Source organism: Vigna angularis, chromosome 3 (genome assembly GCF_016808095.1).
Source record: "Vigna angularis cultivar LongXiaoDou No.4 chromosome 3, ASM1680809v1, whole genome shotgun sequence".
In the NCBI taxonomy this organism is placed as follows: Eukaryota; Viridiplantae; Streptophyta; class Magnoliopsida; order Fabales; family Fabaceae; genus Vigna; species Vigna angularis.
In genome coordinates this window covers 17,284,147-17,299,258 of record NC_068972.1, presented here as the reverse complement: position 1 = coordinate 17,299,258, position 15,112 = coordinate 17,284,147, and the positions used below count along the sequence as shown (strand labels likewise).

Sequence of the window (15,112 nt, the reverse complement as noted above, 5' to 3'; positions counted from 1 at the left end):
TGTGGGAAGATGCAAGGGAATGCAAAGGCGAGGGAAGTGGAAGAACTCATTGACGGGATGTGAAGGAAGGTGCAACCACTCACACACAAATGTTGAAGAAGGTGCAAGAACTGAGATAGAAGAATGGAGGTGCATGAACACATTATTGAGAGGGCAAGATGTAGTGTAAGCGAGAAAACTGAAAAGGGAAGATGTCTAGGATTTTGACTTTGACAAAGGGTATTTTAATTTAAATTTAAAGATTTACTTGATCTCTATATTAAGTGGATTTTTTTAGTTTAATATCCGATTTAAAAAATTGTATAGATTGAATTTCAAAATTATAAAAATTTTATCAATCAAATCTTATCCATTAAGTTGACAACGGCCTTATCTCCGCTAGTACGGGAATTGCTTTTGCTTTCTAATTATATAAGTGGATGTATTTTTTCTCTTCTCTCCTAAGCTATGCAGCTTCTTCTTTATCTTCCATGATAATGATTTCCAATTTGATTTATTTCTTTTTTCTTAACAGTCAAATCCACTCTAGTGCCACATAGTTTCCCTTGTACGCCACCATCACCACTGTCAACCACGCCTCTCGCCGTCTTGATCACTTACGTCCTAAAAAATCTGTGCGTGTTCTCGTCATATTTAAACTTCAGTGGCTCTTCCCCGGACAAGAGCTCCAACATCACCACTCCGAAAGCGTATATATTAGACCTCTGAGTCACAACTCCGGAGGCTTGAAATTTCGGTGCCATGTACCCCCGAACGCCTTCGAATTGCCTGGATCTCGCTGGGGACGGCGGAAATTTCTCCCCTATCTCAGTGATTTCGCCTAATTGTTCATTTTTGAGGTCGATTTCGCCGTAGAGCTGCGCGGTGCCGAAATGGCAAACCCTAGCGTTAAAAGAAGGTTTTGTGACGATGATGCCGCTGGATTTGATGCAGCAAAAGGAATTGAGAAGCTGACACGTGTGGGTTTCGTATTCCAATTTGAAATCGAAAGATCCCGTTTTGTCGACGAGTCTCGATGTGGATAAGTATTTGAGTGATTTTATGTATGTGGGGTTCTCAGGTTCTACGCAGGGTAGCACAGAGATTCACAAAATAGAGTGGTGGAGTTTTGGTTCTTCCTTTGATGTTGCGACAGGGGCGGCCCCACCGCCTCCTCCGGCGATGAGTCTGATGAACCTGACGGCGAATGTTGTGAAGTCGACGCCTCCTTCTCCGGCTCCTTCTAACAGTGAAGAGAAAGGGAGCAAAAGCAAATCGTCTTGCCGCAATGGGTTGTGTAAGCAGAATTTAGGAGCGGTTGCTGTGTTGTTAGTGACGGGGCTTTTGTTTTGGCTCTGGTCAATATTCATGGTGTTGTATCCTGCAAGGAGGAATGTGGTCCATTTGTATATTCCTAGAAGTATAGTGAATTTCAGTTTTGACCACTGAGAGTATAGTGAATTTCAGTTTTCAAATGTTATTCCTGAAAAATACAGGCTTGAGGTTGATATTTTTTTTTGCTTTCTCGTTATATTTTTGGTCCAATGTCACTTTTTTTTGGAAAGTTCTGATGTATATATGTTTTGGCCACTGTAATAATATTTGTTTTAGGTCAAACACAGTTCCCCGAATCGGTCACATTGAAAGATAATTGGTGCTGGGAACAGAACTTCATAAATGTAAATGTTGGTGCTGAAGACGTAGAAGGAATCCTTTTTGTTCAAAAAGGCTACTTGGTCAATGTTATCTCGACTCACAATGTTGATGGTTACCTGACTCAACCTGGGTCAATTGGGAATTTGAAAATTCAGGTGCAACAAATATAGCACATCCAAAGATGCCATTAAGTTGAAGCTTCATCAAAATTCATTTATGTTCTTTTTGTCTTGTCTGCAGAAAGGTTCCGAGCATATATGTGTCGAACATCCTGGTTTACATGAATTTAGTTTTGTTGACTCGTGTATCTTCTTTGGGAGTTCATCGGTGAAAATTAATACAGCTACTCAATCGGTGACAATGCCGCGAAGAGAGGTGAGGAAGGTGCGGCTGGCAATGGAAGTGTCGGAGGAGAGACGGTACCCGATGGAGCCATTGTAGGGAGCGTTGGTGGTGGAGGGAACAAAATGACTGAGCTGCATAAACCCTTATTTGCCTTGAGGGGTCAATGCGAGGCGGGAACATTAGCTCAAAAAATGAGGGGATTTGATTGTTAGAAAAAAAGAAAAAATAAAGAAATTGGAAACTATTAATATGGAAGAGAGAGAAGTCATCATTTCCACCCTCCTGTACCAACTGTCCTTCTTTTCCTTATTTAGTGAGATGTGAAGAGTTGTGTCATTCGTATAGTGCCCATAGCTTTTCCATTCAAACCATTATCTCTTTCAACTCATACTCCATCCCTACTTCTTTTCATTCCATTTTCTTAACTTTCCAAAGTATACTTATTTCCTATTACTTGTATATCAATGTAAATATATTTTTTAATGTTATTAATATTATTTGTATGTCAATGCAAATATAAAATAATTTAAACTATTTCTTTTAACACAAATGGTGAATTTCCATATTCAAAAATGTAAACATTATATATACATAGATATATATATATATATATATATATATATATATATATATATATATATATATATATATATATATATATATATATATATATTTATACAAAGAAATATAAACTTATGAGCAAATCATCAAACTTTCTTAAAATAAATTAAAGGCAGAACATAATTGAACATTACGAAGTGTAAGGTTCAAGCAATTTGCTACCAACTTTATAATAAGAGTAAACATTAACAGTAGCTAGTTTGGCAAGCTTTTTGCCTAGTTCATATTCACCCCAATCCTTAAAGACAGCAGATAAAGGTCTATGTTTTCGAAGATCAAGATTATTAACCACACGGGTTAGTTCATCGATGCCACAACCACTCAAACGAGGCATCTTCATGACAGTAGCAGCCAAAGGCCCCAGATCCACTGCATTTTTGCATCTGATCCCATACTCAACCTCCAATTTATGCAAATCATCTTTAATGCCAACACCCACGAAAGTATAATTCGGAAGACGAAGAAAATTAAGCAGAGACATGGGAATGGAATTCATATGTAGAAGCTGGATAATAAGACATGAGTCTCCATCACAAAGATGCAATGTGACGCATTTGGTTTTATCTACATCCTTTGACAGATGACACTCAATATCGATCCCAATAACCTTTTGCTCGGACTCTGAGGAAAACAAAAAAGATTCCAGAACCTCAAGGATTGTTCTCTTCTTCTTGGTGACATAGGTCGTAATTTGCTCCCCATTAAGATTGAAACTCTGAATAGAGTCCATATACCTACTATGGATTACAACCTCTTTGGGAACATAATGTAAAAGTCACAGCTATATATATACAAGATAGGTTCAAGTGTGACTTTCCAATTCTTATACCATTTATTAATGATTTGATGGAGAATCTATGAATGATTTGATGGGGAAGTGAAAGAGTTTATCTGCATATCATAAATTACGTAATCCAAACATTGGAAGTAGTTCTGATATTTATTAGTAGATATTATAATCATGTCTATTTCTATTTTTTGAAATATGATTAATTAATTGAAGATTTTTTCATTAATTAAAAAATTAATAAATATTTGAAATAAATAATATAAAGTTTTTATTTTAGTGTAATTCGAGAATATAAGTATTTATGATATCAAAATATCACTCAACGTTTGGGGCAAGTGAAAGAGTTTATCTGCATTTCATAAATTACATAATTCAAACTTTGGAATAACAATGATATTTATTAGTAAGTATTACAATCATATAATTTTCTATCCCTATTTTATAAAATATCTTTAATTAATCAAGGTTTTTTATTAGAAAATTAATAAATATTTGAAATAAATAATATAAAATTTTTATTTTTGTGTATTTTGAGAATATAAGTATATATGATATCAAAATATCACTCAAACATTAATTTTATGCAATAAGAATAAATTTAAAATATCTATTGACTAATTTATTATTTTTAACTTTTTTTTGAAAAATATAAATTAGAGTTCTAACGAATAGAAACTATACGAAAAATTAAAGGCCAGAAAACAAAGTATTTTTTGATCATTGTTATTTAAATTGTGTGAAATTTGCATGTTCTAATATTTGAATGATTTTTTTTTTTCATAACGTTAATGTTGTTTGAATGATTTTTTTTTTTCATAACGTTAATGCTTTGTTCATTAGAGGAAGATTGAGGAGATGATTTTGGAGATAGTGATTGAATGAATTTGAGGATAAATTTTTTGTCGTTTATTTAGGTTGATTTAGAGGTAATTGAGAGTTGGTTTGGAGGTAAAGTTTGTGAAAATTAGGGTAGGATTTGATTGATGTGATAGATTTAAAAAATTTATTTAATTGATAAAAAATTAAAATGATAATTGTTAATGTTATATTTAATTGTAAAAATATTTATAAAGAGTAAAAAATTAAAAAGAATTATAATGTACTAAATGAATTAAAAGAAAACACTACTTTACTACTCTTTCTTTTTCAATATTATTTGTGACATCCCAAATATATAGCATATATATATATGCAAAGACCTCACCAATTTATAATATTAGAAAGCAGTTAAGAGATGTACTTAAAGTATTATAGGATTACAGTCTTCCAGAATTTACTAAGAAATTAAAACTTCAAGCACTAGAGTATTCCAGAATTTACTAAGAAATTAAAACTTCAAGCACTAGAGTATTCCAAAATATGTCCAGAATTTGAAACTTAAAACATAACAAGGTTCTTCAAAATGACATAAGAGAACTAAGAATTCCTAGTGAGTCTAAGCTGCAGCATCATCTTCATTTCTCTCCAATGTTGCCTCCAAAGAAACCTCATCAAAACACATACAACAAGCACACAAACAAGCAAGGGTGAGCTAATTATATAAAAGCATGCATCATATCAAGCACATAACATACAAGAGTTAACTTAAATCAAAGCAGTTTAAGGCATACATATTAGCATGTTATCTTCTAGACTTGACTCGTCCGGACTTTAGAATGATAGTCGAGCTATGACGGATCCTGCACTCGTGGTGACTTATGAAACTTGGGTTCCCCACCCTGCCACACTCACGAGGTTAGCCTGTTACGGGCCTTGAGGCATACTGGAAGCCCCCAAGACTAAGACCTCATGCTACTCCTCACCACATGGATTAATCCCTCTACTTGAGTATGATTAGCCATTGGAGTTTCAGAATGACCCCCAAGACTGAGCTCCTACTTTCATTCTAAAACACTAAGGATCTCACCAAGAGATCCCACACAAATGGAACTTGATTTACAACTTGGATCATACTTTCATCACTTTGTAATCATATATTTTCTGCCACAATCAACATATACACAATCTCAACAATATACATTACTCATCACTCACAAATTATAAAAATAACATCTCCACAATTGAATCTAAGTTAATCAATACCAAGAACCAAACAGCTTCAACTAACCCATAACAGCTCATAAAATGTATCAATTTATACATACCTACAAGTAATATAATTATTGATTAACACTCACGTTTCAATATAAGAAACAACTATCCTTACTTTATTATATATATATATATATATATATATATATATATATATATGCTATATTAGAAGCATATCAAACTCTTTTTTCAAGCACCTGTTTTGCTGTAATCAAGGCTACTCTGGATTCTAAATTAATCATAACTAAATGCCCACCCTGTAAATCATAAAGTGCAAAATGAATATTGGAGTTATTGTTTGGAAATACCAACGCACCATTAAACTAATATATATATATATATATATTACGTATTTTATCTTATAAATATATATATTTACATTATATTATTATTATTATATATATATATATATATATATATATATATATATATATATGATACCTAACGTTATAAATATATATTTTTATATTATATTAAACTAATATATATATTTATATATGGATTTTTACTTTAAATTTCAAACACACAGTGACTGATTTTCTAAAATTATAATTGACTAGAAATTAACATATGATAACTTTATGCATCTACAATCAACTTGTTTTATTTTATTTTCATCCTAGTAGAGATCTTTCTTTACCCCAATTGCTCACCAGGGCTGCTCTATGATCAAGGATGTGCCAAGTCAGGTTTTTAAGGTTCCTTTATCGTACCAATAAAAAAAGGCTCTCAACAATTAATAATTAATTTATTTAAATTATTTACCTTGTTCTCTTATGCTCTAAATCTGAAATGCCTAATTTTAATATTTTCACTTCCTCTCACAGCAACCTCAAACAGTACATGTACATCTATTTAATACCCATATACATGCTATTACAGAACCCTTACACCAAACCTTTCAACAAGATCAATTTCAGCCAACAAACTCATTCAAAACAGATTAAATTCATCACATCACAACATGCACAATTTCAAAGTTTCAGTTATAACACCCAATACAATAAAAGTCATAAAATAATTTCACAAGAGCACACCGGTTCAACATTCATATGCATATATTTTTATAAAATAAATTCATACAAAAATAATTAGCTCCCCTTACCTAGAAAGCTTAACAGTACCACTCCTAGGAACGCTCTAGCAGTACCTCCTCACAGAGGCGAGTTTGACAGCACCTATAAGCCACCAAAAATTGGTGCAGAGCACATTTCTTAGAGTTGGAAGGGACAGAGAAACTAAAGGAAAAACTACCAGTAACAGGCGACCAGCAAGTTGCATGACTTAGGTTTAAGAACGGTTGAAGAAAAGGAAAAAAATACTTACCAGTCGGAATGGAAAAACGTTCGGTTCAAACTGAAGCCCTTGGTGCAGCGAGCGCGGAAACACCTTCAAATCAAAATTTGATCGGTTCAGTAAAGAGAAAATCTAAAGAGAAGGCAGAAAGAATTTTAGGACAAGGGTTTTAGAGAGAGAAAGAAAGCTGGCAAAATGAAGGAATTCTGATTTTTAGAAAATCCCTTCCTAAGGTCATGGGTCCTTAGCTTATGGGTTGACTGCTTCAACATAAGGCCCAATAGCCTTATTATTTTCAGGCTCTTACATTATTATTATTATTATTATTATTATTATTATTGACGTGTGCTAATACGGTATTATCCTATACCTTGTTAAATTTGAGTATTTTGTATTGATAACTTTTTGGCAAGTATACCAAATCGTTACAAGTAATACAGTGATAAGTAAAAATGTATCGTTCTCCCAAGGGAATTTGAGTTACGTATTTCAATAAAAATTATTTATCAAGATCAATTACTGATGATATTTGTGATTTCAACTTGGATTTAAACATGAAATTTACAACGTAAACAATTAAGATTTAAAAAATGCAATAAAAGATCACTGGAATTGGTCTTTGACTAACATTACGGTAAGATCCTGAACAACATATATTCTCTGTTCAAGCATTCACATGAGAGTATCTTGATTTAATTCCTTAAAACAAGTTCTAAAATTATCCATTGAATTATTAATTCCTTAATTAATTCATCAGATAATTTTGCATTAAGTTGAGATGTTAAGAATGACCAGAAGCACATAATTATTCCTAGCGTAGTTACTTTTAGTTTCTTTTCTTACGTTTCTGGTTCTAAAAATACTTCCCAGTACAAAAGAACTTTTAAAGAGATTAATACTTCCGTATAATCAAAAGCAAGTCAAGAAAAGAACAAGAACAGAAACATATATTGCACAGGAAATTTACATTAACGTTTCGTCATACAACCAATTCCAATGAACAGAAAATTTAGCCTATCCTAGACATCTCAAACGTACTCTTTACAGCAATTCCTTGCAGAAAGTGAAGTCTTGATGTCTTGAAAGGTCTCCTGATCGTCTCCTGAATTCTCCAGTATTTTTCTGGCTATTTTCGTGTGTTAGAAGATGCTTTTTGCCTTTCTGTCACGTCTTTTAAAGCCACTTAACTTCCTTAATTCGCTCAGCGCACAGGTGTGTGTGCGCTGTGCGAATTTCCTTTAACTGCTGCACTTTAACTAAACTTATTCGCTCAGCGCACAGGTACTGGTGCGCTATGCGAATTTTCTTTTTCTGGCAGTGCGAATTTTGGCTTTCGCTTTGCGAAAATTGGTTGACAAACTCCAAATTATACACCCTTTCTTGTACAATAATTTACATAACAATCTACTTCCTATTACAACTTTTCACTGAGTAATAATATGAATAATTATAAGATTGCGATCATTTATAAGTGTAAAAACAACTCTTTTTCACACTTAAACATAACATAACTAGTATAAAGAATGGGTTTTGAATGTGAAATAGTAGCATATGTATGAAACAAACCATCTGTAACCTCAACTTGAATAACCATAATTGGAACCCGCTTCCCTCTCTCTTTCACGCCTTCCATTTGAGAAAAATTCTCATTCTCAGGCTTCCCTGCAAGTGCCACACCAGAAGAAATTAGAACAGGACACCTCCAAATGCAACCTGCTTCTCACCCCATGCCACCCCAATGCTCTTTCCTCCATCTTAACCCTTTATCACTGCTTAAAATGGATGAAAATAAAGAGGAAATCGTGAATATTTAAACATTATTCCTAAACACAAATGTCTGGGTCTGATCCTAGTCCTGGACGCACATTCATATGGATCATAACTGGTCTTTTGTTCATCTCTATAGTGGCAGGAGGTGCATGCCTTGTGGCATATATGGACCATCACAACACAAGTCTTTGTAACCGAATACACACCTTGGGAATCAATACAACAACTTTGCAAAATGGGGAACCAAATACGCAGTTATGGGAACCGAATACGCTTTCCCTTCTTCTTTACACTGTAACCGAATACGGCGTATTGGAATCGGTTTCACCTTCTTCGTCTTCTCCAGCTTCACAGCTTCATGTTCTTCATCAACCACTTCCTTCTTCATCATCAGTTGTCCATCAACCTTATCTTCTTCATCTACCACCAACCTTGCAACCTTGCAATGTAAAAAACAAACTTCATCTACCACCGAATATATTAATGTACTAAGGTTCGAAAAAGTGGAATCATATGTTTATGTAGGGGCACACCAGACTTTTTCGCTTCGATCCTTTCAAATCTCGTCTTCATAGTGGGTGATCGAAAAGTATACAATCCCACAATTCACCTTAATTCGTTCCGTGCATTTCAGTGCAAGTGAACACAACTTTACCTTCAATTCCTCACTCTTAGTAATGCGTAAATAGTAACTCACCTCAAGTGAACACGATGCAGAAAATTTGTTTCATACCAATGTGTCAATTAAAAGATTAATAAAAAGTCAAAGATATTTTTGTAAAATACAAAAATGGATATTATATTTCCAACAAGTTCATATTATCATCACTCCAAATTTTGGTATTTGAGTTATATACCATTTCAAATTATTTACCATCATATGAAAATTTATTAAAAATAAAATAAAATAAAAAAATATAAAATATAAGAAATAAGATAAAATTTATATTTCCCCACATAAATAAACTATATCTATTATAAAAAAAATATAAATAATTTTATATCATATTTATTATCGGTTTGGCGCAGGAAGCTCAAGGAATCAGCTAAACACCCTGAAATACAACTTCCCAAGGAAGCAAATAATTGCCAAATTAAATGTGTTATGTTAACTTGGCTTAGTTGTTCCAAGATTATTTATATCATATTTATTATAGGTAGCTTGAAGGTTCCAAATAGAAACCGTTGCAAAAGATAAATGAAGATAAATCCTGGCTTTTAAAATATCAAAATATTGAAAAAAAAATCATTTTTTTTCTTTTTAAATTTTAAATATTTATTCACCGTCTCTTCCTCTTTTTCATACAATGGAATTTAATAATTTTAGAAGAAAATTGATTTGTTTGTCAATTTAAAATATTAAAATAAAATTTTAATTACAACTTCTTTAATAATAATCATATGTCAATAAAATTGTTAATAAAAATATTTTAGTTTCAAAAATAGTGCAAAACAAATGAAGCATATTATGAAATAATAAATGAGAAATAAGTTAATTAATTAAGTCATGCTCTTTGATTTATAGATTAGTTATTGGATTTATGTGACTGTTATTTTACACCGTTACATGCTAATTTATATTTTATAATTTTATAATTAACTATATTCTTTTTATCTTTTCTTACAACACATTATCAATCAATCTCCAACCTTGACCTCAACTTAAAAAATTTTCTTATTATCCCTCCTTCGGTTGGAGCCATTATAAAAGTTCCAAAAAATATAGGAGTCTTTAATGATGTTGTTTCACAAATTAAACATGAGATTTTCCTTAACATTCAAAATCTTGTCAGATTCTCTAATAACGGTGAAATGTTGGTTCCTCAAGCTAGAGAAAAAGTCTGGTGTGCGCAACAAGAAAAATATTCGAGACTTCAACATGGTTCCTTAAGTGAGAGAAAAAAGTCCAATGAAAATATTAATCTTGTAGTGGCTGTACTAGATAGAGTTATACATTTTTAATTCATTTATACTTTAATTCCTTATATCATATATTATCAGTATTATATAATTTATATTATATAATAATTTAAATAGTTTTCTAATAATTTTATCTAAACTATTCATTAATTGATTATACCATACTTTGTGTTTACATAAGAAAAAAAAATGAGAAGTTAAATTTGATTAAAATTCAAAGGACAAAAGACCAAAGACAATATTCAGGCCTAATCGTCCTGAAATCCAAACCTATTCGGTTATACACTATGCTGGTTATTGCTTCTTACAATCCCACAATTACTAACTTCACTCCAACAATAAAATAAAAAGACTTAAAAACTCTTTTCTATACCGTTACCACTCCCCCCACTTTTATTACCACCACTAACAAAGATAAAAATATAAAAAAATTTGCAAAGAAAAAGACAGAAAAAAAAAACTCTTTCTGAGAATCCTTTCTAAAACATATTTCATATCTTTCGGAAAGTTTGAAACTTCCTAAATGTATTTTATGTAGAAATATATTATTACTTTGTATGCGAAGAAATTTATCAAAATAGAATCATAAGTATAAATAGCAATTAAAAATATCAGGTATACGGAAGAAAATGCATAATAAAAAATAAATTTTAAGGAAACATTAAACAAAAATTTAGGTTTAATTTTGTTTCAAATCTTTTATGATTGTGCATATTTAAAAATGAAAAAAAAAATTGTCTATTCTACTTTTTTTTTTATTTTTTTCAATTAAGTTCTTAATATTTTTTTATTTTTTTAATCAGGTAATATAATTTTTATTTTATCTTATATTTTACTTTTTTATAATAAGAAATATATTTGTAATTAATATAAAATAAATATTATAATATGATTTCAATTAAAAATAATTTTAAAAAAATAAAAATTCTAAACTCTAAACCTTAAATATTTAATGGACACAAAAAAACAATATCTCTATCTAAACACTTATAAGAGTTAAAACTTAATTAAATTTAAAATGTATTGAACATTATTATACGAGTAACATGGCCTATAAAGTATTTATTCACTCAATAACAACAAATCTAAAATACAAAATGTTTAACTTCCTGTTTCGTCCAAAGAACACGAAGAAGATATAACTTTAACTCTTCAATTCTTAAATACTAAATATTTGAAGTAGAATGTAGAAGATAAAAAAATATTCACAAGTGTATTCTAAAAACAACTAACATTTTAATGATTTCATTCATTATCAAACAAAACATGATAGAATGATAAACAAAACATATGTCATCACTATCGTTTTAAAACACAATTTTTAACAAAAAAGTATATTTTAAAAATGATTTTCATTTAGTTTTTTTTTAAATGATTGAATAACTACCGAATCTTACTGTATTACCAAACAACAACTACTAATAGAAACTTTAAAAAACATCACAATTTTTCAAATCATTTTAGTCGAATAGGGTTGATTTATTTATTTTTTATATTAATTAAGATAATACTTGTAAGAGCGTGAAAATGTAAGGCTACTGGGTCCTGCAGCCTGGCCCAAGAAGCTAAGGGCACTAGGACCTCAGAAGATGCTTCATTTTTCCAGCTCTGAGTTCATTTTCCAGTTCCCCTTTCTCTCTCTAAACTCATCTCCATTTTTCTTTTTCTTGTTCTGCCTTCTCTCTACCCTTGCACTCATTTGAACCGTTGAAATTTCAAATAGGTGGTGTTCTTTCGCTCACGGAGTTGAGAGCTTCCCTTCTATCCGATTAGATTTCTATTTGGACGAGTAAGTTAGTTTCTCCACTTTTTCTTGAACTTAGGGCATGCAACTTTACTGGTTGCATGGTGCTCCTTTTGATTCTCTGTCTATTCTAGCTCTAAGAGTTGTTTCCATCACCATTTAGGTGGTTGTAGGGCACTGTTTGAGTTTTCTCTGTGAAGGCACGGTTAGGGCACTCTAGTTGACTATACTGCTCAATTTCAAGGTAAGAGGAGCTAATTATTTTTGTATGAATTTATTTTATAAAAATATATGCATATGAATGTTGAACTGGTGTGCTATTGTGAAACTATTTTATGACTTTTATTGTATTGGGTGTTATAATTGAAACTGTGAAATTGTGCATGTTGTGATGTGATCAATTTAATTTGTTTTGAATGAGTTTGTTGGCTGAAATTTATCTTGTTGGAAGGTCTAATAGCATGTATATGAGTATTAAATAGATGTATAGGTACTGTTTGAGGTTGCTGTGAGACGAAGTGAAAATATTAAAATTAAGCATTTCAGATTTAGAGCATAAGAGAACAGGGTAGATAATTTAAATAAATAAATTGTTAATAATTGAGAGCCTTTCTTTGTTGGTAGGATAGAGGAACCTTAAAAACCTGAGTATATATATATTTATAAAATAATGTACGTATCATATATATATATATATATATAATAAAGTAAGGATAGTTATATATATATATATATATATATATATATATATATATATATATATATATATATATGTATATAATAAAGTAAGGATAGTTGTTTCTTATATTGAAACATGAGTGTTAATCAATAATTATATTACTTGTAAGTATGTATAAATTGATGTATTTTATGAGCTGTTATGAGTTAGTTGAAGTTGTTTGGTTCTTGGTATTGATTAACTTAGATTCAATTGTGGAGATGTTATTTTTGTAAATGTGAGTGGTGAGTAATGTATATTGTTGAGATTGTGTATATGCTGATTGTGGCAGAAAGTATATGATTACAAAGTGATGAAAGTATGATCCAAGTTGTAAATCAAGTTTCATCTGTATAGGATCTCTTGGTGAGATCCTTAGTGTAGAATGATTGCATGGTAGCTCAGTCTTGGGGGTTTTCCTGACGCTCCAATGGTTTTTCATTCTCAAGTAGAGAGGATTGATCCATGTGGTGAGGAGTAGCAGGAGGTCCTAGTCTTGGAGGCTTCCAGTATGCTCCAGGGCGCAGAACGGATTAACCTTGTGAGTGTGGTAGGGTGGAACCCATTGGCAACGGCTTTGCAAAGCAGTAGAGGCCACCATGAGTGCATAACCCGCCATAGCTCGACAATCATTCTGGTCCGGATGAGTCGGTCTATAAAACAATGAGTCTTGTGATGTCAATGTATCATGTTTGAGTGGCTTTTACATGTCGTGTGTGATTGAATAACATGATTTTTATCTAGCTCACCCTTGCTTGTTTGTATTGCTTGTGTATGTTTCTTCTTGCGATGATCATCCATTTGGATGAGAGCAGATGGCGATGAGGTTCCATTGGAGACGACTTTGGATGTTGAGGATAATGTTGCTGCCTAGTCTTTGGTGGTGTTATTAGTTATTCCTGAAATTTGGGATACCGTTTTTCCTTCCAGCTTATATTTAGATCTCTTTGGAATTTAAGTTTAAATTCTGAAACTATTTTGAGGATGACTGTAATCCTATTTACTCTCAAATGCTTTCCTATATTATGCATGATGACGTCCTTATTATATATATACTTTCTATATATAATTGAGATATCACAATACTTCAAAATTATATATCTTCAATCATAAACCTCACATATCTACACTCTCATGATAAGTCATTACATAACATCTGAAAACACAAATCTATATTCGTGAACAAAATAGTTATTTTCATTCAAGAGAAACGAAACATAAATTTCATGTTATGCATTTTTTAAATTACTATTAGATGTTCGTACACAAATATGAAACTACACCTGAGTTTGTCATTAAATCCCATTACCATTTTGCTTTAACATTTTCGAGTGACAAAATTTAAATATAAAATTAAAATTTGAATTTTTAACCTTTTAGATTATTTTTACTTACATGTGTGAATAAATAAAATAAAATAAATATAGTAAATGGGATTTTAAAAAGTGATTTTATAATAAACTATGATTTTATAATTTATTACTAAATTTTAAAAAATAAGCTTACCAAAAATAAAAATGAAAATTTATACATGCAATTCAAGTATATCTATAACTATTAAAATTAGCTGTGATAGTTTATAAAAAAAATTAATAACTCAAATATTCCTTCTTTAAAGTATTTTCTTTCAACAGTAAAATTACAATATCTAACCTATGTCATCTCATATCGAGAAAGCTAACAACATTTGTTCTCTAATCAACAGCAAGATCTTCATAAATATAAATTTACATATCTTAAAAATTTGATGTTCAATGTCCATGTCAAGCATTTTATCAACGTAATAAAACATAATGAAACTTATCTAAAGTCAATGTTCTTCATTTCAATATCATTGAGTCCACCAAAGCAAAGACAATGTTTGCTCTGTGTTCTATCTTTTTTGTTTGATAGGCTTTTAGGTGTTTCACCATACAAGCACTACAAAGGAAAATAAAATCAGATGCAAAAAAAAAATCAAGGCAAACAATAATATACAAACAAGATAAGTTATGAAAGAATAATATTATGTCTACTAGTTGGTAAATAAGTTTCTATTTTGTGCATTCCCAATATGATTTTATTGCAAACATTTGACTTTTGCAACATGAAAAAAAAAAGTTCTTCTTAATGTCTAGATAACATTATTAGTAGGAAAATGAAACTAAAATAATTAACAACATTAAAAACTTTTATAATTACT

General features: G+C 31.0%; 1 protein-coding gene and 2 long non-coding RNA genes across 3 annotated transcripts; 2 read left to right on the top strand and 1 right to left on the bottom strand.

The window, feature by feature from the left end:
• The first annotated feature begins 424 nt into the window (after nt 1–424).
• Nucleotides 425–2,425, top strand: LOC128195981 (uncharacterized). The gene is made up of 3 exons (XR_008247997.1): nt 425–1,482; nt 1,591–1,790; nt 1,876–2,425. It is a non-coding gene; the product is annotated as an uncharacterized LOC128195981 (long non-coding RNA).
• A 306-nt stretch (nt 2,426–2,731) lies between these two features.
• On the bottom strand, nt 2,732–3,331 carry LOC108324672 (uncharacterized). The gene has a single exon (XM_017557613.1). The coding sequence runs from the start codon at nt 3,329–3,331 to the stop codon at nt 2,732–2,734; it is 600 nt and encodes a 199-aa protein (XP_017413102.1).
• An 8,755-nt stretch (nt 3,332–12,086) lies between these two features.
• LOC108325793 (uncharacterized) lies at nt 12,087–13,964 on the top strand. Its single transcript, XR_008247996.1, has 3 exons — nt 12,087–12,257; nt 12,376–12,456; nt 13,380–13,964. It is a non-coding gene; the product is annotated as an uncharacterized LOC108325793 (long non-coding RNA).
• Nucleotides 13,965–15,112: the final 1,148 nt, after the last annotated feature.